This window comes from Quercus lobata, chromosome 2 (assembly GCF_001633185.2).
Source record: "Quercus lobata isolate SW786 chromosome 2, ValleyOak3.0 Primary Assembly, whole genome shotgun sequence".
NCBI classification, from domain to species: Eukaryota; Viridiplantae; Streptophyta; class Magnoliopsida; order Fagales; family Fagaceae; genus Quercus; species Quercus lobata.
In genome coordinates, this window is record NC_044905.1 from 99,480,763 (window position 1) to 99,507,835 (window position 27,073).

The following is a 27,073-nucleotide window of genomic DNA, read 5'->3' on the forward strand; positions in this document are numbered from 1 at the left end:
TGATTTTTGGGATATAAAAAAATAATAATTTATAGATGGATGTTATATTTAATATTATGCAGGTTGAAATGGGTTGTGTTACATTCGTGTCAACCCAACACGACTCGTTTATTAAACGTGTCAAATGGGTTGGGTCAGGTCAACCCGCCTTATTAACAGGTAGGGTTAGGGTTGAAGGATCCTGACACGATTATTAAATGGGTCGGGTTAGGGTTGAGCCATTTAGTCTAATACCCCTACCTCGACACGACACGAACCCGACACGCTAACCCGAATTGACACCCCTAATCTTACATAATTGGGCTATAGGGAAAAAAAAAACATTGGGTGACAGGCCCAATTATGCATGAACTATGAGCATCCTAACTGGGCCTACACATATTTTGGGGATGAATTGAGGTAAGAGACCCAATTGCTCTGACTGATGAAAATTTTGCAACCTAGGCTTGTTTGATTCAACTTATTTTCATGATAAGAAAAAGGGTTGTACACTTAGTTTTAAATGTTAGAGTTTGGCTATAAAGTTACAATCAATAATTGGAAGATGACACGTGATCATGTAATGTGTAGAACACATAATTCACTTAAAATAATTGTATTAAATCACCCTTAAAAAAAAAAAACAATTGTATTAAATCACTTCAAATTGTGGTGTAGTAAGTGATCACATGCCATTTTTCTATTGTTGGTTTTAGGCTTGTAGCCTAAGGTTTGTCACAAATCTTATATCATTTTTTAAAATATTATATTTTCTAAGGTACAATTATATTTTTACATAATAAACTGTATAAGCTAATGAAAAGAGACTCATCCAAATGCACTTTCTCTTGATATTTTACCAAAGACTAAATCACATACACAATTGAATTCAAACACTTTAATGCATTGAATTTAATTGTTCTAAGACAACACTATTTTTTTTTTTAATCGATCAAAGCAACAAAGTGCTAAGTTTTACCCTTTGCCCGATTGCCAAACCCACTATTTTTTCCTAGGATAAGCATAGGAGGGTGAACCCAAATTTTTTTTTAATACACAAAGAAAAAAGGTTATTATAGTTCCATTAATGCTCTTCGGAGTGGGAAATTATCTTAGACTTCCTTCAGTCACCTAGTGAAAGACATTCTGTCTTATACTAGCTCTCTACAGAGCTTTTCTTTTGCTCACATGCCCTAACTCAAAGAGCGAGACTTTCTTATCCTGCTATAATGTGGATGAAGTCTGTTCATCCATATTATATTCATAATTGTTTTGTAAAACAATATGGGCTTGAAAGAAGGCCCAATCATACATGAGTTATGAACCTGCCCAAAAAGTCTTTAACACAAAAGAAATCAAAGCCTAAAAGTACAAAACTTGGGCCTATAAGGTTATAATACCCAACAAAACATATATATAAAAACCAAAAAAAAATGGGGAAATTTTTAGTAAACGGCTTCAACTTTGTCATTCACACTCAAAACACAAACACACTCAAACAAACCCACTCTAAAAAGGAAGGGGGGTAGCTTTAGCATAGCACACAGGAAGGAAGGAAAAATTTTACAAAAAAATAAATAGGAAATCAAAGCTAACGGAAAGTCTTTGAGCTTGAGCGACCCTTTTAGGAAAGGAAGAATCTGGACCGTCCCAGATCCGTCTCTCTCCGGCCATCACCCATGTCCTCCACCGTCCGATCTCTCTCTTTCCTTTCCTTTCTCTTCCTCTTCCTTTCCCTCTCCTCCGTATCACTCGCCTCCGACTCAGATCACAAGGTAAATTCTCTCTCTCTCTCTCTCTCTGAAGCTTTCCACTGCGAACCCTAGCCGAGTCAATGACTCGCCGATTCGACTCGTAGATCTTGTTCATTACGTTCGTGTTCGTGTTTGTTTTTGTTTTTGTTGTTGTTGTTGTTCAATTCCCGATTCAGATCTATGGGATTTGTAACGCTTTCGTGATTTGTTTGAAGATTTGGACTTTGGTTATTGCATCTGATTAGTTCAAATTTTTTGTTGCTTAAGCTTCATGTGAACCTAATTGTTTGATTTTTCTGTTTGTTTGTTTGGTTCGTTTTCCCGAAAGATTTGGACTTTGATTTGTGAATTTTAGTGGGTTTTTATTGCTCGTTGATGAATCTAATTAGCTCAATTTTTTTGCTTAAGTCAATGAACCTAATGGGTACATTTTATCGCGAGAGAGATAATGTAACTGATTATCTCAATTCTGCTTATGCAGTTAAGCTCATGAACCTAATATTCATTGTTGTGAGGGGGAGATGTCGGGTTGGTGGGTTGATCATATCGCGAGTGTTATTATTGTCAATGTGATAGTAGTTTTTGGTTGCAGTATAGGTGAATTTGGTTGTAGGGGGGGTGGGGTTAGTGGGATTGTAGAGTTGCTGGTGTTTTTTAATGGTGGGTTTCTTTTATGGTGATATGATATGCATTTTTGTATGCTTTTTAAAGTTTCTAGAATTATGACTAACGGGCGTATGATTTTGTTATTGCTACATGTTGGATCTAGTTGAGTGGATGTTGAGGTCATTGGGTGTTTGTGTAACTTATCAATCAGAAGAAATTTTTTTGTTGGATCTAGTTCTGATAGGATGTGTTTTGAGAGGTTTTTCATGTGGAGTCGTGGATAAAGAAATTATACTGGTTGACTTATGTAGAATGCTTTGACTTTAGCGGCCAAGAGCATATTTGCGTCATTGGAGACGGTCAATCTCTTTTCGTTTGGTTTATTTTATTAGATTTTGGCGAGTGGGGTCTGGGCCACCCACTAGCACTCCAAGAAATGAATCTCAATTGCCTATCTGATTTGCACCTGTGACCCGTATTCATGAAGTTTTGGGGAGATGCTGTTATTGACATTGAGGATCCTTGTCAAGTATTTTTATTTAAGGGGGAAAAAAACTAGAGAAAACTTTCTGAACTTCGTCAGTGGTTATCATATTCTCTTTCTACTTTTTGTTCCTTCATTTTCTTGTTGTACAATATGACACAAATTGCTATTTTTGTTCAAATCAAAGTTGCATTCTTTCCTTCCTTTAAAAAGCATCAGTGAAGTAACAGTTTCAATTTTGTATTGGTGCATGAGTTGTGGTACGTATAAGGAAAGGAACAACAATCTGATTGGGAAATTATATAAATAACATTTTCCTTTTTTTGAGGATGTATCCTTGTTTATTTTTCAAAAACAAATCATATAAGGTGGGCTGGCCCTGTTATTTTTTCTAGATTCTTTCTGTGTACTCATTGTTGTTGTTGTTGTGTAGTATAGTATGTGCTCTGGGAACTGTACTGCAGACTTTTCCTTTACTAACTCCAATGGTTTTCCAATGTTTTGTTGTATCTGCATTTTGATATGAATTTTTAAGATACTTTTGTTGATACTCTTTTTGTCTCTTCTGCAGTATCAACAAGATGACCCAGTTACCCTTTGGGTAAATAAAGTTGGTCCCTATAATAATCCACAAGAAACATACAATTATTACAGCCTTCCGTTTTGTCGTCCAGAAGGCAATGCTGCTCACAAATGGGGTGGTCTGGGTGAGGTCCTCGGTGGAAATGAACTTATAGATAGCCAGATCGATATAAAGTTTGATAGTACGTACAATTTCCGTCTTATCACTTAAATTTGACATTGAAGTGGAGTTAATTGCTTGAGCTGACCCTAATATAATTGGAATTAAGGCTTAATTGAATTGAATTTAGTCTTATGTGTTGGCTTTTCCTTCCACAGAAAATGTGGATAAGGCTGTCATTTGTCAACTGGAACTTGATGAGGCAACAGTTAAACATTTCAAGGATGCAATTGAGAACAATTACTGGTTTGAATTCTTTGTGGGTATGTTCTTCATTGAATCTGTTGATGTTTTACTAATATAAGTTGATGATATTTTATTATAGGATGTGGGCTGATGCATATGGGAGTCCTGTAGAAGGTTTAGAGACATGCCTAACTTGTACAGAAATAAATTATAATGTTTATTTGAAATGCATTTAGTATGTAATTCCAGAGAGAGGGAAGAAAAGCTAGATGCAAGTAGGTCTGGATTTGTTGTGGGAAAGCAAAGCTAGATATGGATATAATAATAACTTCAATCCTATTGTATTTGCATTACAAGAAAATAGTTCTTAGAAAAATGATGGGAAATCATGTTCCCTCAGCAGTCACAGAAAATGTAGTAGGTTTTCTGCTATGCTACCTCCCAAAGGCGTATGTCTTGTGTAGTAGCATGGGCACATTCATACAAAGTGAATTTTTTTTAAGAAGATAACTGTAGATTTATAAGCGGTTAGAATGGGCTTGTACATTCTTGTAAAACTTGTGATACTTAAGATGGTTTTTGTTGGTGCACGTACTTTATTGGTTCAGACTACCTAAAGAACGGATGGGAATAAAAAATTCTAAGATATTTAGGAGTTAAAACCTGTTTAGAGTTCCAAACTGATGTTCAATACCAAAATTTCAACAATCTTCAGTATTGAAATTATAATTAATTGATTTTGACTAACAAAAAGTCATTGTTTAAAAATCATTTCTAGCATTTATGACTCATTGAAGGCACAATTATACTGTGACTACTGATTCTGACTCTCATGAAAAATAGTTTGGAAATCATTACTAGCTTTTGTGACTCTCTTTGAATGCACAATTATACCAATATTCATTGTTGCATAGTGCTGCACCTACACGGGTGTAGATATGTTGATCTAATGACCATATTGCTTTATACTATTGTAATCTTGAAAATTCATGTGTGGGCTGTTGTATATGTTTTGTATGCAAATTTTGTTTTGCCTTTGCTCTATTTCATGGCATATCGGAGCACTTACGCTTGATCTCTTTTCTCTTTTCTAATGTTGGTCTTCGGAATGCTGGATACAAGTTCAGATGATCTGCCTTTATGGGGTATGCATATAACTCACTCTGGTGGTTATATTTAGCTTGAATATAATTTGATGGCTCATGATAATTTGTTTTGTTTTGTTTATTTATGTTATAGGTTTTGTTGGTGCGTTGCATCCAGATAAGAACAGTGATAATGGCAAGCATGTTCTTTTCACGCATAAGAAAATTGTTGTCCAATTCAACAAAGATCAGGTTATGCTTTTCAAAATTGCATATGAATTCTATGATGGGAATTTAGGATTCTTCCCAGAATCATGGTTATGCTTCTATACTTGCAGATTATTCATGTGAATCTCACTCAAGAGGGCCCAAAGCCTTTGACAGTTGGAAAAAAATTAGACATGACATATTCTGTCAAATGGATGCCAACTAATGTCACTTTTGCACGTCGTTTTGATGTTTATCTGGATTATCCTTTCTTTGAGCATCAGGTAACATAATATGGCTGCTGCTTATTTTCTAACTGTACATTGCATTGTTTCCAATATCATGAGCCCCCAATTTTGTATTTTTGACTAAAGTCATTTCAGATATTTGTAAGTGTTTCTTTTTTTATGGACTTCTTGATTACCCTTATTCCCATACTTGTTTCTGTTATTGAGAGTTGTGTGTGTATGGTTAATCTGCAGATCCATTGGTTCTCCATTTTTAACTCATTTATGATGGTTATCTTCCTCACTGGTTTGGTGTCAATGATATTAATGCGAACTCTTAGGAATGACTATGCAAAATATGCTCGGGAAGATGATGATCTGGAGACTCTGGTAGTGCTCAATTCACTTGCATTTCCGTTGTCAATTCTTTTGTTTTCTTTGTTTTTGTTTTTGGTTTAAATAACGAAAGGTAAAAACCATTTACAAAAGTAAAAATTGTCATTTTTACCGATCAAAAAACAAAAAAAAAAGGTAAAAATTGTCATTTTTCTTTTGTTAATTGTTTGTTGATAATGTTCCTTTTTTCTTTTAATTAAAGAAATCAAAATTGTTGCTAGCTCTGATGTTTTTGGTTGCTATTTTGCTGCTTTTTTCTTAGGAGAGAGATGTTAGTGAAGAGTCTGGTTGGAAACTTGTGCATGGTGATGTTTTTCGGCCTCCTCGCAATTTGGTTCTTCTTTCGGCTGTTGTTGGTACAGGTGCTCAGCTTGCGTTGCTTGTTCTCCTCGTCATCTTATTGGCAATTGTTGGAATGTTGTATATTGGGTATGTTGAGAAGTTAATGATGACCTTTTTTTTTGTTGGTTAATTACACATGCAGTTGGTGAATCTTGCACTCATGACCTTACCCTCCTCCTTGCTGTTACAAGCGGAGGAGGTGCTGTTTAATTTAGAGCTCATTGGCGTTACTAGTGACTAACGGGTTATAATTTATTTCATCTTGTGTCTTGAGACTTATATTTTGGCGTGTATAAACCTGAACAGTAACATAGATGCATTTGCTGGTAGCATATGTTTTCCTTTCATTTTATCATTGCTGTTATAACGTTCTTTAATTTTTATTTATGTGGCTCAGGAGAGGAGCGATTATCACAACTTTCATTGTATGTTATGCTCTTACATCGTTCATTTCTGGTTATGTGAGTGGTGGGATGTACTCGCGCCATGGGGGTAGGAATTTTGACCATAAGTAGCCTCATTTGCTTATTTCTGTTATTCTGTTGCTTTTATATTTGGGTTCTATTTCAGCTTTGTAATGCTTTTCTTAGATGTTTCTTTTTTGTGCATTATTAATTTTTGTATAACTTCTATGTCATTCTGTCAGGGAAAAATTGGATAAAGTCCATGATCCTCACAGCATCTCTATTTCCATTTATGTGCTTTGGTATTGGGTTCATCTTGAACACAGTTGCTATCTTCTACGGTTCTCTAGCGGCCATTCCCTTTGGCACTATGGTTGTTGTCTTTGTCATATGGGCCTTCATCTCTTTCCCTCTGGCACTTCTTGGTACAGTTGTTGGAAGAAATTGGAGTGGTGCTCCAAACAATCCTTGTCGTGTGAAGACCATTCCTCGTCCAATTCCTGAGAAGAAATGGTATCTCACACCATCTGTGGTCTCAATTATGGGTGGATTGCTACCCTTTGGCAGCATATTCATTGAGATGTATTTTGTCTTTACATCCTTCTGGAATTACAAGGTGAGTTCCACAATTCTGTGGGTTGTTTTGATTGATAAGGAGGATTTGGAGTTATTTCTATTAAGTGATTATTGTGTGGCATTTGAAGGCATGAAGCTATTTTCTAGTTTGGAATTACAGGAGATGGTGAAATAACTACCACACATAGCTAGTGAAAATTTTAACACATTTCGTGATCTCTTTTTACAAAATATGAAGACAGGTTTCAAATGGCTGATTTGCACCTCTGAAAATACCATGAACTATGGCATACATGTCTGTGCCTTAGGAAACATTTATTAGCTTTATTTTGCGGTTTAGTGCTAAGTTGTAGTTACATAGTGACATTGATATTCAGCATTATAATACAACAGATTTCCATTGACAATTACATTGTCTGGAAAGATTACTTGTGACAGGAATTTAATTTGTTGGAAAGCTTATTATATTTTGTTGGAACAATCTCCCTCTCATCTATTTTTTTATAACAAGGGTATTAATATTTCCTGGTGGCCTCTTTAGACAGATGGATGTTAAAATTTATGTTGAAAATAGAAATTAGTATGTCTGCACAATACAGTTTGAGGAAATGTTGAATTTGAGTAACTCATCTTAGCTCTTTATGCTTAACAGGTGTACTATGTGTACGGATTTATGCTGCTGGTTTTCGTGATTCTCATTATTGTCACTGTTTGTGTGACCATTGTGGGTACGTACTTCTTGCTGAATGCTGAGAACTATCATTGGCAGTGGACTTCTTTCTTCTCTGCTGCCTCAACAGCTGTCTACGTGTACCTTTATTCGATATACTACTATTATGTGAAGACCAAGATGTCTGGCTTCTTTCAGACCAGCTTCTATTTTGGATACACTTTGATGTTTTGTCTCGGTTTAGGAATCCTCTGTGGTAAGTTATCACAATTTTATTGTAACACTAATCCTTTTGTTTGTTTGTTTTTTCTTTGTTGCTTTGACATTCTTTTCCAATTTTTTAATGTCAAAATCTCTCTCAATGAGTTATTTATCTTAAAATGCTGGCACTCTCTCTAATGCAGGCAGTGGAAAGAAAATTTTATTTTAATTTAGTTTTCTTTAAGGTCAATTGCATTTTTTTCCGTTGCATTTTATTTTAGTTCTTATTAGTTATTTATGTTATTAGTATTTTAATTTAAATTCCTAGAATCTAGGGAATTTTTGTAATTTAATAATTAGGTAGAAAATTTAGGGTTAAGTCATAGCATAGTTTATATAAGCACACTATTGTACTCCACTGGAAAAGCTTAAGGTTTACTTGAGTAAAAATTATTTGTTGGAGATTTATCAAAAAAAAAAAAAAAAAAAAAAAAAAATTATTTGTTGGAGTTTACTTCAACATCTTGGTGCTATTTCGAGGTGACCCTAATTGTGGATTCCTAGGTTTTGCTTTCTTGCCTGGTGCCAATTCCAAGCAAAGCCTGAATGTTGATTCCTAGGTTATATATTATCTTTATGTTCAATTTTTAGGGATCCAACTCTTATTCTGACACTAAAGCCTTGTATGATTGGAATCCATAGCGAAATCTTTATTTATCATTGTAACTTCAGCCAAAGCTTAAATTGTCAAGGCAATGGAGGTGGAAATGAAAATTTCAGTAGGTCCTTTTAAATATTTATTGATATTCAATAGTTGGGGGTTGAGGGATTGAACCCTGGATGCTTCTGTTGGAAATAACAGGAGGTGCCACTTGAGCTACAAGATTGTTGGCACTTGGCACTAGGTCTTTTTAAATTTTTTGAGCCAGTGGTTCTATTAGGCCTTAGGCTCTCCATAGTCAATTTTCCATGGTTGACTAGTAAGTTTCAACCGTCTTTGGCATGGGTTCTATTGAAGCATGTCTTATTGATTTATAGTCATTTACCACAGTAATGTTGGTGATTTTTGCGGCTGAGATGAGGCTAAGAACGTCTGGTTGATAGGCTACTGACACATCCACATACAGCCTGGCCAAACAAATGAGAAAAGATGTTATCTTTTGGTGCTTGAACATTGATTTGATCGTTTTAATTGTGCAGGAGCTGTGGGTTACCTGGGCTCTAATTTGTTTGTGAGGAGGATCTACAGAAACATCAAGTGCGACTAGGATTCTTCTGAGAAGAAAGAGACTGCATGCCACTTCCCTGAGCACTTCAGTTAGGACACAATAAATTTTGAGAGGAAGCTTGTGGTCATGTACGAGGGACAGCATTTTCTACAGATTCAAATCACAGGGTTTGAGGATGGGGATGTATTCTTCTTCTTTCTCTAGACTAGGGGATGCCCTGAGATTTTTTGTGTTTTCCCCAGCTGTAAGTGAAAGGCCTTAATTTAGGAATCAGAAATTGTTTCTATAGTATGGAAATTTAGCAAAATATCGGACTCTTGTCATTTATTATTTTCTTCTTTGTCCCTTTACAAATAGGTTCCCTGTGTAAGGATTGATGCCTAATTTCTTCTGTTCTTTTTATTTAGTTCTGTACCTGCACATCTTTGGGACAAAGAACTTGTGAGGGAAAATACATTTTTAGTAATGAATTTTGTGATTCTGAATATGTAAGAATTTACAGATTTTGTTTCTATACCTGCATGTATGCTTTGTCTAGTCTTCTAATGGTGGGGTCGCATCCAATCTGTTTTTGTTTTTCATTATTTCAATTTTGATTCCACACACATTTTTATTGATTCCAGTAACTTAAGCAAATACTTTTAAGGTCATGTGTGCATGGCATTCAAGAAGGTTTTAAATGCCCATTTTGTAGATTCCTGTTGTTAGAACTTATATCAAGGGTCCATTTTTTTCCATGCTGTGAAAAAAAGACAAATTGACCCATCTTTTTTTTTTTTCTCTTCTCCTGTTTGTTCTTTGCAACGTCTATGATAAATTGGAAAATTGGTGGTGGCCTTGTCTCTTTCAAAATGTTGTGTGGCTATGTGATTTGCACGTTACCTATGCAATTTGTGGCAAATATTTTTTCAGATCTATAACCAAAAGAAAAAAGGTAGTAATTCTCTTTTACCCCCTTCCCCAAAATAGAAATCCTGCCATAATATTAGAATAAGAAAAAATAAACCCCATTTTCATTCTTTAAAGAAATGCCAAAAATACAAATTTTTATCAGACGATTGTGTCTACCACAGTCACCAATAAAATTATGGTGATAATAAAAAGATAAAGTGAGCCACGAGAGGTTGCCAAGTGGCAGATAGGGTTTGTTGCCAACTCAGTTCATCACATAATAGCCACACCATTTCCACAAGCCCTTCCCATTATCAACAATAGTTGCCTCTCCCACTCTTTTTAGCCTTCCAAACTTTCTCCTCAGCCTTACCAACCAAGAAAAATGGCAACCACAGCTGCTCTCTCTGGCACCATGGTTAGCACCTCCTTCATCCGCCGGCAGCCGGTGACAAGTCTACGATCACTTCCTTGCGTCGGCCAGGCTCTTTTCGGCGTAAAAGGTGGTCGTGGAGGACGTATAACAGCAATGGCTGTTCACAAGGTCAAGCTCATTACACCTGAAGGGCCACAAGAATTTGAATGCCCAGATGATGTTTACATTCTGGACCAGGCTGAGGAGCTTGGTATTGACATCCCATACTCATGCAGGGCTGGTTCTTGCTCTTCATGTGCAGGGAAAGTTCAGGGAGGGAAAATTGATCAGTCTGATGGTAGCTTCCTTGATGATGAGCAGATTGAAGAAGGATGGGTTCTCACTTGTGTTGCTTATCCACAGTCTGATGTTGTCATTGAGACCCACAAGGAGGAGGAACTCACTGGCTAAAAATGTGAATACACATTCACTATGGCTGCTCTCTCTCCCTCTGTCACTTCATAATGTTTTGTTGGTTGGTTGGTTTGGTGGCTTGGTGAAAGTCCAGGGAAATGGTTGTTGTGTTTAAATGAGTAGCTCTTTTTTATGTTTTTTGTTTCTTTCATTTGTAGTCACAAATGAACTGCTGTAGCTTAATAATAATAATATTCTATGGGTTTTGCTGACAAGATTGCTCGTGTGTGGGCTTATGTATGTCTTATTAAGCATCATCATTCATGTTTGTGGACATGCTGGAAATGGAAACATTTTTGTAGCTCTAATCATTATAATATTTTCTATTCAAAAAAAAAAAGCACAACCAAAAAAAAAAAAAAAAGAAAAGAGAAGAAAAGAAAGATTATTGTGGGTATGGAGCTTTTGCACTGGCACAATGAGGAATTGCAGTTTGTTTGAATTAATATTCCAAATCGACAATGTAAGCTACAAATCTACAAAACTGAATTTGCAATGAAAATAGAGAAAAAATGGCTCATATTGCAATTGTATATATGCATCAGACAAATGGATATGTCTTCCGTGTTACATTTTAGTATATTCTGATTACCTTTCCCTCTATTCGCCTCTCCTTCTGTTCCAAACATACCTTTACTCTGGTCAACACTAATGAGATTAACTTCCATTTTTCTGGCTCAGAATGATAGCTTGAACTACAATGCAGTCAAAGAGTGATTTAATTCTAGGTGGATAAACACCTTCATGTCTTCTGAAACAACTCAAAAAGAGTATCCACCTTACTTTCCTCTCCACTGTTTGCATTGTCTTCTTCATCATAGGTGGGAGGGTGTGATTCACTTAGCCTTATAGAGTCTGATAAAAACTCTTCCACCCGTAATGAGATTTCTCCAGGTATGTCAGAAGTCTCAAGCACGGGTTTGACAAGTTCATCTGATGCCACAGTTACATGATTGAGTGAGCCTATGGAAGAGCTTCGAGATAAAGTACCGGATGCAACTGTTATTTCATCTCTCTCATCAATTGTTGTATCAAGTGAACATACTGATCTTGTGGTATGTGAGTGCAAAGAATCGCGTAATTTAGACCTTTCCTTCACTCTTTTACACCAACTATGGAGTGACTCTCTGACACTCTCGGAAACCACGGCTTTCTTAAACCGAGATCCCATCTGAAGTCATTAAGGATCATAGCATTATACGTATATCATTTGATACAAAAACATGCTATCTACTATATGTATTTCATTAAGTCTATGAGCTAAATTACTATGATATATCTCCGTTTAAAAGAGAAGAAATCTTTGGTAGTTCTTTCAAGTCAGGGGAACCAATACAACTCCTACACAGGGCATTTTATTAAAGTCATGCAGAATAAGGCTATTATAGAATTCATGCAGAATAAGGCTATATTATAGAAGTCAAGTTGATGAATGAAGGTGGTAAGGGCAAGATTGACTTGCAGATAACATACTCCTTAATATCAAGTGTGTGAAGGTGCACATAATGATATAAGAGATGATGGTGCAGGTGAGAGAACTGGTGAAAAAATGACTTGAACGAATCATTGTTGGCCAAGGGTTCCCAATTTAATTGTTGACACCAACCATCCAATCAAACGCATTATACATGGTGATTGAATATAAATCATGTTCAAAGGAAGTAAGTACAATTTTTAAATTAAAGAATAATGCAATTACTTCTTTTATTTGCAAAAATATCATGAAAGAGAGACATATACAGCACAAATATACCAGTGCCATAGAAAGGGTTAAGGACAGTCTGGCATACCAGAAAGACAGGAAAAACAAACTGTTGAGTTTTAATGATGATAATAGCATGTGGAATGATTCTATATAATCTATTTATACGGCCTGCAATCCAAACCCTAACAAGAGAGAAAATTCTAAAAAACTTAAAAAATGATCCAAAATTACACAGGACCTCTTCAACCAACACAATGGTCTAATAAACGAAAAATCCCAAAGGACTAAATTGAAAAGAACACACACTCAAAAAAAAAAAAAATATTGATCTGAAAAACAAAGTAGAAACTGATGAAAACAAAGGATTTTGAGGCCCAAATGTCAGAGTAGTTGTCGAGAGCTTCATTTTGACAGGCTGTAGGTTTTGTAACTCTAATAGGATTAAAAATTATGGCTGCTTGGAATTCTGCTGTAAGACTTGGAAATTTAGGAATTCTTCTTACAACTGCCTTTTTTTTCGATAGGTTCTTACAACTGCCTTGATTGAGATATACAGTATTTCATCTATGTAGCAAAGACTGTATGCCTAACTACCAACTTGAAATACATGATGATGCCAGCATATTTAAGAATTAAAATTTGACCAGTTAAAAGAGAACGCAAACCTGGGTAACAATTACATTGAGAGGCACTGTACTATAGCTACACCAGAACTGGACAAGAAGACTGCAGTTACCAAAATGGAAAATCATAAGATGCATATGACCGCATAACAAATTCATAAGAAATCAGTTTGAAGTTTGATCATAAGTTAATGAAACTAATAACCTGAGTACAGCCTCCCCCCCCCCCCCCCCCCCCCCCCCTTTTCTGTCTCTAAGCCTAAAGATTGCATTCAAATCCATTCCTATGCCATATTCAAGTCTTTGAACTTGGTATTAGGTTTTGATGGGTGAGTGTTACAAAAAATTATATGCATTAGAGCTTGATACAGGCAGCTAGACACCAAATTAATATGCATTACAAGCTCGGTGTCATGAAAAGGAATTTACACATCTTCAATAGAACTGCATATTAAGAAAGTAAATACCCAGAAGCCAGCCGAATGACTATCATCCAACGGTTTTTCATGAAGCATGATCTCTGTTTGAAGCCCCACTAAACAAGAGATAAAAAAGAAAAGAAAAGGAAAGACCATTATAACTTCATTATATATGATTGAAAAGAAGCACAAAGAAGTAGTAATCGGATCATTATCTAATGCACTAACCATTACTGCAATTAACAAGGAAACAGATTTGTTAGTTTTAAATTCTTCAGAGTTTCAAAAGGACTACACAAAGAAGTTGTTTGAATCTTTGGTATATTATGAACCTGCATCCCATAGATTTAAATTAATCATGACATGTAATTCTGAATAACAAATATGCAGCCTCCATCTTTGTTTGTTTCATTCCTAAGATACTTTAGAAACAGGACAATGAGGCTACTAAATGCTACCTTTTCCTGCAATCAAGATCATGTGGACATTATATAGTAAACGAGAAGCAACAGTAGCAAGGATTGCAAACTCAAACATTTCTACAGATTTTATTTTGTTGATTAGATTTAAGGGATAATAATAATAATACATATGTATTCTCTATAACTTTTCCTTGAGAACAAGAAGATACCTGTTGATTACAGGGCTTGAATTTGAGGTGCATCAGTTGCATCTATTAGTGCAATTTTTTCCTCAACACCGCTTATGGACATAGGCCTAAATGCCAAATCGCATAAAATCGTTGTGTCCTTGTGAGATTGTTTGTTCTATTTTTCTATTTTTATTTCACATCCACTATAAATAATAATTAACTACATTCACAACATACTGGTTTTAGAGCTTCAGCTATCTCAACAATATCTTTTCTGGTACTCCATTTTTTAACTAATCAAGTATGTTCCACAATGAAAAACTTTCTTTAGAATTGCATTCTATTAATTTATACCTTTTTTCAAGCTTTTACACAGGCAGACAAACACAAGCCACACACACACACACTATATATATATATAGAGAGAGAGAGAGAGAGAGAGAGAGAGAGAGAGAGTCTAATCTTACCCAGGACCAGATAAATGTTGCCATCTCAAAGGCATTCTTCATGCGCAAGAAAGAAGCTAAGCATTAAATCAAATGAAGAAAATACAATATAAATCATAAATCAGACACAGGATATGAACTACAAATCACCACCTGAAATATGATGAATTGTATCAACCATAATAATATCTCTGGTTTCCCAAACCAAAATAGATCATCACGTGGCTTTACTTGACCCCCAAAAGATGGACCTGTTTGTTTACCAATTTCAAGTGCTAAAGAGGAGACAACATGTTGAAGTTTTGTTCCAACCAGCATGACAAGCTTTTTTGAAATGCAAAACAATTGAGCAAGAGATGTTAATTTGAGAAGAATATAGATTCCTTATACTGACATTGTGAGTGAATGAGTACTTACAATGGCAGGGATGAAAGAAAGCCAGAAATATATATTCAGACCTGCAGCAATAAGGTAACTACTAAATATTTCATGAAATAAAGCCAAAAAAAAAAAAAAAGGTTCTCTGCATTTGCATTCTGAAGATATGACAGTTTACCATGAATATTTATGAAGATGCATACTATGGCATATACCCAAAGCGGCCAGCTGCAAAGTTAAAAGGTAACTCAGTTCTAAGTTTAACATTAAGATATGATTTACTATCAATTTAATTGGAGTTGCATGAAAAAAATTATTATTTTAGAAAACTGCATACCTAATCCCCAGAATTCCTTGAAATTCATCTTCCATGCTCCGAACCATATATTTATGGAAATCATAAGAATGTGGAAGTTTGTGTTTCTGGATAGTAAATAAGCATGCAACAAAAATCAGTACAAATATAATATGGTATTTACTGTTCAGGGTAAATGATATTCAATGATGAGGAGAGAACACTGTCATGCAATGATGTTACAGTTCTGATCATGACCATGTGACCTAAAAATGTCAAATAATTGAGCAACTTCTAACATCTATGTTCACCTAGAAGGTAAAGGTTTAAAATGCTATATGAAAGAAAATTAGCAAAAGGAAGGAAAAAAAAAGTTGATATATTAATATGAGTACGAAACTACTTATTATTAATAAATATTAAAATGGAAACAATAAAACAATCTAAACTGACATATGGTGTGCTTTTCATCTTTTTGGTACATCTATTATACTTTTTTTTTTTTGGATGAATGAATTATATTTTTTGCTAATCCAAAAATAGTCAGGCACACATATTATACTAGATCATAGAGCAGCATTGCTAATCTTGGCATTTGTTTGCCTTAACCAATATTGACTAACATGTCTCTAGCACGATTGTCAGTAAATTAAAATCACAATCAAATTGTTATTCATTTTGAATTTTCAAAAAACGGTATTAATAAGAAGTTAGGTACCCACAGTGACAAAACCCAAACGCAGTGCCAAGTAATCTGGTTTCTTTATTGAACTCCTGAATTGATGTAGAAAGCAGAGCTGCACCATTAGCCCACAAATCAACTTTACCTTACAGAAATTTAGAAAGCTAAAGAAGTGACAGATTGGGAAAACAAGATGCTACATTACTTTGTTCAAAAGAAAGGAATGAAAAGCAACTGAAAGTTAGACACTAAGTTGGCAGAGTATTATTTATATAAAAGCATATTGAAGTGACTGTCACAAATTTTTGCGATGATTACCATAGGAAAAGCTTAATGGATGGAGATGCATTTGTAAAAGAACATGGCACAGCGAGTTCCATTTAACATAAGTTGCATCAACCTTGTACAGTAATTTAATTAAGAATGTGGTGTCCACAGCTGTGATGTAGATCATCACAAATATGCTTGATTCTAATTGAAATTATCTCTTGAGTAATCAACATATAAGAGAAGATGATGTGAGAATGGGAACATAAACTGTAAAATTTTACTTGAAAATCAAACTTCCTTCTGATAATTTACTTGAAAATCAAACTCTCTCAATATAATCTAGAAGCATGTAAATATATTCCACTACATGAGACATAATGATCTTATATTCCAAAGTGTGGGAATGCAATATGCATTATACTAAGCTAATTTACCCTCCTTTTTCCTGCTTATTTTATTTTCATTTGAAAAATTTTTGGCAGCCAAGGTAGAGTTTAAGGTCATTAACCTAAAAAATTTCAAACAAGTACATTCATTTTTATCTTAATTTACATATTCATAATAAGGATGAAAAATCACCATCCAAATGAGAACCCGACTCCTGCTCCAAGGATGAGAAGTGTGATGGAAAATAAAGGTGGACTGTCGCCTCATCACCTTGGGTTTCTTTGCTATAAAACATATCCAAGATTAGAGAGCTAATATTGTTGAAAACTAGGATATATAAAGATAATCAAAATAAAAACATAAACTTGCATCTCTATCAAATTTCGGGAAGATAAAGCCAGACATCACATTACAAATACCTATCAATTGAAAGAAGCAGAAATACTTAAAAGGGTACACCTCTGACCACCTTTTGCACATGAATTAATGTCTCATACCTAGAGGCAGCAGATGCCTCTGAAGGTTACACATCTCATACTTGCAGCAATTCTAAAGGTAAACTAACTAGTTTAGCCAGTCTACATTTTGGGAAACTAAATTTAGTGTGTAGTGGCCAGAAAAAAAGCATCAGCACAACCTAAGTTAAAAAAAAAAATTTTATTCATTCTTTTTCTACTTGTGGTCTACTTTATCTTACAGTGTGATCTCTGAGGTAAAGGAACAGTTTGCGCCTTGCTAAAATCTTTCTTTATGTAATTCATTTTTCTTGTTTAATCAGAATCCTTACATCAAGTTCTAAACAACAGATAACCAATATTCTAAAACCACATGGTCTTAGTTTTTTCCATGCTTGGCCTATGGGGTCTTCAAATCCCTTTTCACTAATTAGACTTTCTCAGATTACATTTTAGTCTCAAATGTGAAACAAATTTGTGATAAGTGTGTTTTGACTTTGGATAGAGGGAGAAGAGGGGAGAGGAAAGGAGAGTAGAAACTCTTCTCTCCTCTCCCCTCATCTCCCTCAGTTCCAAACACTAGGTTTTAACCATAAGCAGTTAAGCAGTTAATTAGGATCACTATTTCTTCTTCATGTCTAACACCTTGCAGTAATGCCAACACCAAAGTTATTTTTCCATAGTCATATTGGATTTCATTTTCTTTTTTTTGGAGGCTATCATGTTAAGAGACAAATATGCCAAACTTAAAAACTCCAAGATCTTAAATATTAATGGAAAGTAAGAATGTGTTGTACAAAATCCTTTCTCCAATACTAGTTTGTTGTGGTAGTGAGAGCTATGTTAGAGTTAGGAATCAGTGGAAACATACCGTAGAAAAAATGAAATAGATATCCATACAAGACAACAAGATTTAATGTGTTTAAATTTACATAAGACATGATTATGTGGTTCTATTAACTTCATATCCACATCTACAGGCAATGACAACCCTCATTAATTTAAACTGGTCCAAAGCCTATTACAACCAACTCACATAACCTATGCGTATGTCTCACTGGGTCCTCTTTCAGCCTCAAAGTAACTACCACACTATTATTCTCTGTATGGGAGAACCACCTCAGCCAAGGCCCTCCACTTGGGCCGAACCTTCACTGGACCAAGGCCCCTAATTGGGTGAAAGTCCCATGTGGGTAGAAACCCCATCTGGGGTATGTAACACCCCATAATTTTGATACCAATTAAATTATTATACGTAAATTTTTAAAGGAGGCCTATAATTAAAATGGATTAAATTAATTTGGGCCTAAGGTATTAAAAAGAAGATAAATACTATGGAATATGAAGTCTAAGTGAGGTGACATAAGTACATATATGGGCCTTGAAAACCCTAGTCTTTTACCCCTTAAGCTACACGTGCATATTCTTATAAGGCTTCCTTTTTGCTTTAGCCGCATCAGACCACTGAACTTTGCTTCTCTTCACTGTGGTTGTGAGTAGAGATTATAGGTACGGTTTTTATGATTATACTAATAGAGAAAAGGCTCCTAGAATTGTTATTATATTTGATTAAGAATTGTGTTATGGCCGTATGTCAGGAAGTCTTTGAATTGAACCAATAGAGTTTGTGGTTAATTTGTTTTCACACTAAGCCTCAATTGTTGACCGGTTTATTTGCTTTCACACTAAGCCTCGATTGTGGTTTATTTGCTTTCACACTAAGCCTCAATTGTTGACCAGTTTATATGCATTCACATTAGTTCAACCATGTAATAGATTTTGGGTCTTTGGAGTGATGATTACAATATTATAATAGCAATTGTTTATATAGCCGCAGTGGAGTAGTAATTCTAAGTCCAACATTGAGGCTGAAAAACTATGAATACTGAATACATTTTGACTAATTGTCATGCTATTGCCATGCTACATCACGTATTGCCATGCTATTCCCTACAAAGTATGGTCCAAGCTTTGATTGATTATGTAGCTTTTACTTTTGTTTAATATATATATATATATATATATATATATATAATATTAAGGTCAGTAGATGTCCAGCGGCATCAAGAGAGCATTCTAGCACTAAATTGATGGATTAAAGCAATCTCATGTGGCCTTCAATGTTAAGTTGAATATATATAGTTATATATATAATGTTAGAGTCAATGGACATCCAGTGCATCAAGAGGGAATGCTAGGCAACAACTTAAGGCAATACGTGGCTTCCAATAGTAAATTGGATAGTTACATGAATAAATGGAGAATTTTAGATATATCATTATTGTCTAGGATAAAACCATTTAAGTGTGAAAATAAGTTTTGATGTGGGAAATTGTGTATTGATGAACTTATTTTTGGTGTTGCTAGGTTCTAATTCTACTGAATTGTTGTGATTTAAGGGAGGTTGATTTCCTTTATTTTTGCAATTAAGAGGTAAGTGGTGTTTACTAATTTTTTTGGGGGGGGGGGGTTTCCCAAAATAGTGTTGGTTATTAAACTATTTTATATGAAAGAAATATGTTGATATTCTATATATAAATGAATATATTACAAATGTTTGATGTGCACATTAACTATTCATTTTATGAAAAACTTGTGGGACAACTTAAATTTATTTAAACTTGTATGTGTGAATATGTCTTTATATTTTGAGAAGTATGAATGGATTATTTTGTGAGCACATTGAATATGTTTTGAAAACCTATGGCAAGTCGTGATTAGAAACTCAGTATGGTTTTTAGTCCTTAGCAAGGGACAATCATACTGTAGGTAGTCTTTAGCAAGGGACGGTCCCAGAAAAGGGGACAGTGCACATTTGATAGCTCCTTAGCAAGGGAGTATACTATTGACGATCCAAAAAGGAAGCTCCTTAGCAAGGGAGTATACTATTGACGATCCAAAAAGGAAGCTCCTTAGCAAGGGAGTGCACCTTTAGATTCCGAATGAGCCTTCCTTAAGAAAAAGGGATGGAAATGAGGTTCTAGTCCTAAAAGGGGACAGCACAAACACTAGTGTTTATGTATAAAGCTCCAATTGTAAATTCATTAATCTCTTCTTAGTGATGCAGGATTACTGCTCTTACTTAGGAACAAAATGACAGGTTTTTGTTTTTGTTTTGTTTTGATAATTCAACAGTTGCAATAAGAAGGGAGGATTTGAACCCTGGACGTTTCTATTAGAAACACTAGGACTAGGAGGTGCCAGTTGAACTATAAGGATCTTAGCACAACAAAATGCAACTTTGATTGCCTCAAGTGGAAAATCATCTAATCTCAGCAAACTTTGGACAAGTAGGACAAGATGGGCAGAATGGTTCTGGGGCTCAAAGGCAGGTAAACATCTCACAGCTTTTTGTTAGCAAGCAAACAGAGGAATAATGATAATATTTAAGGAATTCAAAAGTCACAAAACTAAAGTGTAGAACAAAGACTAGTCAACTAATCATTCCAATGTTCAATTTTGTTGTGTACCTCTCAAATTCTCTTCAGCCAGTAAGCTAGCCTGAATTTCCCATTTCCTCCAACTGTAAATCTACAAAGCCAAGCAATTAAGAAGTGAATAAACCTCCCTGGTAATTTAGGGGCAAAGGACATCACATAAAATAAAATCATATAATTGTATTCGAAGAGGAATTTGAATCAGTATATATGTACCTAACATAGAGGCAATATGAAGAAAAATATATGGGTGTCAAACCCCAAGGGGTTGGGATCAGGCTCCATAAAGCTAGTGAGTCTATCTTATCACACTGATTGGACCATATCATGTTTCAGAGAAAACATTGACTTTCAATCTCATACTTTGGTAATGACCCATCCTTGTATTTTTTGTATAATCATTAAATGACTTCATATTTGATGATTTTGAAAAACCCCATTTCAAAAGATGAATTCATGCCTTCAAATATTACAGAAAAACAATAGATCAAACTGTTTTCATGCAATATCCAAACACCCCTCCAAAGGAGAAAGAACCACACTTAAGCTCCAAAATGTGAATGAATTCATCTTTGATAAGCTTGAATGACCCCCTCAATGTTATAGAAACACAATACAGATTGATTTGTTTTCATGTAATATCCAAGCACCCCCTTAAAAGAGCAAGAAGCTCCCAATGTGAACATGCTCAGATGGGGTCCTATAAATATACAAATAAAGAATGCTGCACCTTGCTCATAGCTAGACCAACTGCCACACAACTATACAGAACATGAGTGATCCCAAGAACAAATAAGAATCGGTGAAGCTGCTCAAGACCCTCATATGACACAAATGGTTCACGACCCTGCAATCAATTATTGGCATCAGTAAGGTCAAGTCACCCACAAATCCTTACTTTTCAAATATTGAGAGTTAATTTACCTCCCCACATTGATTTGTTGAAAGACCTTTTGGAGGAATATCAGTAACATTGGTAGAAGAGAAAGAACTTTTAATCATAATGTTCTCCTTCATTCTGTAATCTTCCTCGGAACAAAGATAGAACCTACTACTGAAAAGAGATGAATTTACGCAAATCTCAGAGATCCACCTTGCAGATTGTGCCAACAACAAAGATAGAAGCCCAAGCAGCATCATCTCTAACAAGAAGGAAAACAGTGTTAACTACAATCAAACTAAATTGCCACATAAAGAATGCTTTGACAGTCTCAACTCTCAGAGATCGAGTCTCACTCAAACAAAAACAAACTACATCAGAGGCAGACACAATCAACTACAAATGCAAAAATCAAAGCTTGAAACCCAGAACCCATATCAGGTATCTTGCCACAATTAACATAAGTGAGAGCTGGCATTAATAAATTACTCACCTTCCTTAATCTTCTCCAAAGAAGCATAAAGAGCCTTCCTCCTAGTCTTCTTCAACCACTGTACACAGCAAACATGAGATTTAGATTTCTTTTTCAACTTGAAAAAGGATCATTTTACTAGCTAATTTATGTTCACCCCAATGAGCCAAATAATCTATTTCATATCCCAAACATCAGGGCAAAAGTTTAGCATTATGGTTTATTCTCCCAAACTTAAAAAGAATAAGCCAACTAGTTTTATTTCTCCTATATTATGTGAGATTTTTATCAATTTCTTATAATTTTGCACTGACCAAGCACAGCATTATCACAAGATTGTTACTCTGCAAACACTTGGTGTCACTTAAATCAAGCTAAATAGTTATGCTGGTTCCAAAGGAATAAAAAAACTCAATCTTCAATTCAAACACTATCTTAACCTTTCATCTTCACACAATTTATCAGCAATCAAACACATCATAATCACAAAAAAAACTGATACTTCCCTAATATCTCCAAACACAATTAACTAAGCACTAAAGTGGGTCCCACATGAAAAATCCAAAGATTCAAAAACCTCTCATTTTCCCACATTTTTTTGAGCAACTAGACAGAGCAATAGAACATTATCAAGAACCTTTTTCCTGCTTTACCTTTCCAAATCTGTAGATTGATCTCTCCACTAACAAGCACACAAAGACCATAACTGTCACCACTGTAGCAACCAAATATGTTGGAGTCTCTGCCAGAGACCTCCCTTGTTTAAACAAATCCGCCATTTCCCACACTAAGAATAACAACAGCAAAAGCCCATGAACTCTCAATGCAACTCTATAAAAGCACGTTATAGAGAAAAATGGAATATTTTTCCAAAAATATGGAGATCCAAGTGAGAAAAGTTAGTGAAAGTGAAAGTGAAATATCCAGGAAATGGGGAAGTTTGAATTTGCAAAAGTGAGAGATCCTTCTGTAGTCTTTTTTTATCATCATCAGGTGAAGGTGTATATGGTTATGCACTGGAACGTGTGCTTATTTATAGTTTATTATTATTTGTTTGGGATTTTCTAAGCAAACCCACTTACCATTGCATTGAAATTGCTGTTCTCTCTGACTCTGTTTCCAAATCCTTTCCAACTTTCCAACCAAACCCACGTGGGAGAAGTATCCTTGTAACATACAGAACTAGGCTTCACATGCAAACGACCAAACAGTCCCACTACGTTGGAGAGTGACGTGGCTGATTTCTACTGGTATCTAGTTCATGCCATTAGTGAGTGTGAAATGAAAATGCAAGGAGCAAAGCAAAGACATAACTTTTGCTTCAACTCACTGTGTGGCAATGTGGCAAGTTGTGTGTAATAAAAAAAAATGGTAGTTTCTATATTTTTATCAGTTACAACTTGAGCGGTGGGCTATAACGAAAGTTATATAAATAGTTATGATCATAACATTGTTCTTGTGAAGTTGCTGAAAGCTGGAAAAATTTTACGTATAAAATGTTAAATGGAGCATATATAACTATGTTGGACTTTATAGGCGACGGCTTGTTCGCTGTTGTGTCCAAAAGCGATTTCCAAAGGTCCTTGACAGAAGTTGATTCGTTTTTTCCAAGTCAAAGATTGAGTCATTCACTGTACTGATTCGATCGGACAACTCACTTGAGTGTTATATTTGATCCCATTTGTTGTTGAGACTTGGAGAGGTAAACTTGATTTAGATGAAAATTTCTTAGGCATTTCTGGGGTATGGAAAAATTACACTATGTCCTCTTGCATTCATTGTGGGCTCACATGAATTTAATAAGTGGACTTTATTATGAATGTGGGAAGAAGGAACATAATTTTCTATATTTCAGAAGTACTTAAGAATTAATTGAAAAAGATTATAATATGAAATAAATGAACAACAAAAAAGGAGTTTTGTATGGAGTAATAAACTTTTTAAGTTATATAATTTAATAGGAAGTATTTTCAAGTTTCAACGGAGATGTCAAGAGTTCAAATCCTCTTCCCTAATGTGACTATTGAATTATCAACAAAAAAAAAGTCTAGATTGTATGTCAAGAGTCTTGTAATCTTCACATGTTTCAAATTAAGACATTCATGGGTTTAGACCCTTCTACTCTTAACTGTCAATGTATATATATATATATAAAAGAGTTCAAGTTGTATGGTGTAGTATACATTCACATGCTTTCCTCCTTTCTAAATCAAGATGAAAGTTGGAAACATGATTTTTTGTTTTGGGGGCGGGGGGTGAGAATAAGTTATCCTATTAATTCGAAATTTATGTATATGTCTTCATAGATTAGTTTAATCAATGGAATTCTTATAAGAACTCAAAACACTAACAAAACTAAACTACATTTATAAATAATAAAAAAGAAGTAAACTATCAATTGAGCATCTTTAAGGTCACTTTCTCCCTGAGTTTCTTTTATACCTGTAAACAGTCATAAGTCCTTTTATAGCTTTGAACAACCATATGTCCATAAACATTCAAGAAATTAATATAAGAATATAAGAAATCTAGAATTTTAGACTACATCTACAAGAAGACATAATATTAACATAAATTAAATATAACAAAATCAAAATTAGCCAATATGAAATTCTAGATATAAAAAAAAAAAATAGTGAATAAAGCCTATCAATTGGTTTGACAAATTAAAGGAAAAAAAAATCATAAACCATAAGATAAATAAATAGAAATGAAAAAGGGAGAAGAAGAATTTAGTAGCTATCAAGATTTTAAAGCCATTTTTACTATTAGATTCGAATAAGCTCAAGACTCTTTGTTAAGGAAGATGGAGGACCTTAATGCTAAGTGACAATGAGAGAATAGAGCACCAGATGGAAGCTTTCTAATAAAAAATCATTGCAAAAGGCTTGAAATTAGATTTGAATAAAACTATTTTCGAAAAAGTTGTAAATGCAACTTCATTCAAACAAGCAGTGGGAGATTCTCCAAAAACTCTCTAAAGTGAAACAGAGAATGTCGATGTAAAACAAAAAGTTCGCTTTCAAGCCTTGAGAGTCATGTTTGCAACTATACACATGAAAGAATTCGAATCTGTTTTAAATTATTTTTAAGAGTATTGGACATTGTAAATCAATTAAAAAATATGGTGATATTTTGAATGATGCTTGGGTGGTAGAAAAAATCCTTCGGACATTAGCTTCAAAATTTGATCATTGTGGCAATTGAAGAGTCAAAAGATTTAGTGTCAAAGATCATTGATTAGATCATGGGAACTTTACAAGTCAGTAAAAAATGATTCAATAAGAAAAAGCAAAAGGTTTTGGAACAAGTTCTATAATATAATCTTACATTGAATGAAAAACGATGCATGTAGCCAAAGAAATAGAGCCAAAGAAATAGAGGATGTGGATGTGATCAAGGAAGAGGATCTAGAGAAAGCAATAGTCTTAGCTCTTTTAATGATGAAGAGAGACAAAAAATTCATAAACCACAAGACAACAAGGAAAAGGTCTAGGCCATACAAAGTATGTGTACGAACCCATGACCTTGGGGACTAATCATACGTAAAAGGGTAGATCGAGCAAAATTATTTCTCAAAATGATGGCTTGATTGATGATATTATTCCCCAAAAATTGAAGGTTTTAGATTGTAGTTGGCATCTATTTTTATTAAAGGGGGAAAAAAACCTAGAAATAAACGAAATGTATCCCTTTATTTCATGGAGATGTTAAATTTACATCATGGTAGACATAAAAAGGGAAAACTACAAAATTTTGTTTCCTTGTACATATTATGTAAATTATATGATTTTGGTTTCATTCTAAAAAAAGAAGAAGTAAAATTATGTGGATAAATACTAGTCTATAACTTTTTTATTTTTGAGAAGAAGTCTAGAACCAATAATCTAAGTTTGGCAGCTAGGCTATGGAAATGCAAAGGGATTAGGCACCCATTCTAGCAGGCCTAAACCAGTCTTCTAGAAATTAATGACCATGAATTCATATCATTCAATCATACCAATATAATACAACCATCTAAACATGCCATAAAGAAGGAAAGTGAGCATGGAAAAATCAAAGCAACAATTTAAGGTTGGATAAAATCAAATTTTGTTGATGTGAGCATTCAAGTATATTTAAACCCTAAATTATGAGAACATGTTCATCGTTGCATACATCCCATATATTATAGAAAATATTTTCGTGTAGAAAAAAAAAAGGTTATAGCTCTATACCTACATACAAATTGAGCTCAGAATATCATGGCTCTTGGATGAGAGTGTTGTTGCTAAAAAGGATTTGCAGTAAATTTAATGGCTCTTTAAGGCTCCGCTTGGGTGTTCATAAGGGAAGGGAATAGAATGGAATGGAATGGAATGGAATGATCATAAGAGAACGGAAATGAATGAAATGGAATGGAATGGAATATATTTAAGTAAGGAAAATGAATGGAAAAGAATGTAATTAAGTAACATTGATTGGATGTTATAAAATAAAGGAATGGAAAGGAATGAAAATGAATGAAATATAAGTAATCTTGTTTGGAACCAACATGGAGGGAATGAAATGAAATCAGTTTATGACAATATTACTATTAGACCCCCATTTTAAAATAAAGAATTGAACATACAAGGGCATTTTGGGAGTTTTAGTAAAAAAATCATTAAATTTAATTCTATTCCCTCCCATTCCTTCAAATTTTGGGGGGAATGAAAATTTGAGATTTTAAGGGAATAGAGAGGAATGAGTGTTCCCTTCTACTCATTCTATTCCCTCCTACTTAAACTCCCAAATAAGGGAATGCATTTTCCATTCCCTCTATTAAAACTCCCAAACAAGGAAAATGAAGAATATTCTATAATGATTCTTTTCATTCATTTCCATTCCATTCCCTCCTCCCAAGAACACCACCTTTATTTGTAGAGGTGAGAGCTCAAGGTGATGTAGTTTGAACTTTGAATCATAGTCTTCAAGAGTTATCTTAGTTCATATTCATCCCTTGTGTTGATTGGATAAGTGTGCATATCATAAAAATTCAAAAAAGAAAGATGAAAAATCAGATCAGGGCATTGAAGTGTCGATTGGAGGGAGTGTCCATGGGCACTCTGATTTCTGGTCAAAGTGCCAATTGGCACTGTAACCCAGGTTTATCCAATTTCTACTATTTTTTATTTTGCTCAAAATTCTAATAAGTTTTTCTAGATAAATATAAGTTTTGTCTAGCATTTGAAGGGAGAGAGAG

The 27,073-nt window shown here is 34.6% G+C and overlaps 3 protein-coding genes across 3 annotated transcripts; 2 read left to right on the forward strand and 1 right to left on the reverse strand.

Annotated features, from left to right (window-relative positions):
- Positions 1 to 1,431: 1,431 nt before the first annotated feature.
- On the forward strand, positions 1,432 to 9,602 carry LOC115977500 (transmembrane 9 superfamily member 1). Its single transcript, XM_031099381.1, has 12 exons — positions 1,432 to 1,754; positions 3,395 to 3,587; positions 3,724 to 3,828; positions 4,879 to 4,896; positions 4,991 to 5,088; positions 5,175 to 5,327; positions 5,526 to 5,660; positions 5,929 to 6,095; positions 6,406 to 6,500; positions 6,655 to 7,028; positions 7,641 to 7,914; positions 9,060 to 9,602. The coding sequence occupies exons 1-12, from the start codon at positions 1,659 to 1,661 to the stop codon at positions 9,125 to 9,127; spliced, it is 1,776 nt and encodes a 591-aa protein (XP_030955241.1). The 5' UTR covers positions 1,432 to 1,658; the 3' UTR covers positions 9,128 to 9,602.
- A 669-nt stretch (positions 9,603 to 10,271) lies between these two features.
- Positions 10,272 to 11,023, forward strand: LOC115977502 (ferredoxin). Its single transcript, XM_031099383.1, has one exon. The coding sequence runs from the start codon at positions 10,365 to 10,367 to the stop codon at positions 10,803 to 10,805; it is 441 nt and encodes a 146-aa protein (XP_030955243.1). The 5' UTR covers positions 10,272 to 10,364; the 3' UTR covers positions 10,806 to 11,023.
- A 212-nt stretch (positions 11,024 to 11,235) lies between these two features.
- LOC115977501 (MLO-like protein 4) lies at positions 11,236 to 22,628 on the reverse strand. The gene is made up of 15 exons (XM_031099382.1): positions 22,503 to 22,628; positions 21,871 to 21,928; positions 21,422 to 21,639; positions 21,228 to 21,344; positions 20,531 to 20,591; positions 16,798 to 16,889; positions 15,989 to 16,063; positions 15,309 to 15,394; positions 15,150 to 15,199; positions 15,011 to 15,051; positions 14,747 to 14,917; positions 14,615 to 14,650; positions 13,604 to 13,671; positions 13,179 to 13,239; positions 11,236 to 11,979 (listed from the first exon to the last, which is right to left on the reverse strand). Exons 1-15 carry the CDS (start codon positions 22,626 to 22,628, stop codon positions 11,551 to 11,553), a joined length of 1,689 nt encoding a protein of 562 aa, XP_030955242.1. The 3' UTR covers positions 11,236 to 11,550.
- Between the last annotated feature and the right edge of the window lie 4,445 nt (positions 22,629 to 27,073).

Coding starts and splice junctions, on each gene's coding strand:
- LOC115977502 (XM_031099383.1), top strand. CDS start 10,365: ATGGCAACCACAGCTGCTCTCTCTGGCACCATGGTTAGCACCTCCTTC.
- LOC115977501 (XM_031099382.1), bottom strand. CDS start 22,628: ATGGCGGATTTGTTTAAACAAGGGAGGTCTCTGGCAGAGACTCCAACA. Junction 21,929..22,502: donor CAATCTACAGATTTGGAAAG/GTAAAGCAGGAA, acceptor TGCTGTGTACAG/TGGTTGAAGAAGACTAGGAG. Junction 16,064..16,797: donor GTCGGGTTCTCATTTGGATG/GTGATTTTTCAT, acceptor CTAATGGTGCAG/CTCTGCTTTCTACATCAATT.
- LOC115977500 (XM_031099381.1), top strand. CDS start 1,659: ATGTCCTCCACCGTCCGATCTCTCTCTTTCCTTTCCTTTCTCTTCCTC. Junction 5,661..5,928: donor ATGATGATCTGGAGACTCTG/GTAGTGCTCAAT, acceptor CTTTTTTCTTAG/GAGAGAGATGTTAGTGAAGA. Junction 7,915..9,059: donor CGGTTTAGGAATCCTCTGTG/GTAAGTTATCAC, acceptor TTAATTGTGCAG/GAGCTGTGGGTTACCTGGGC.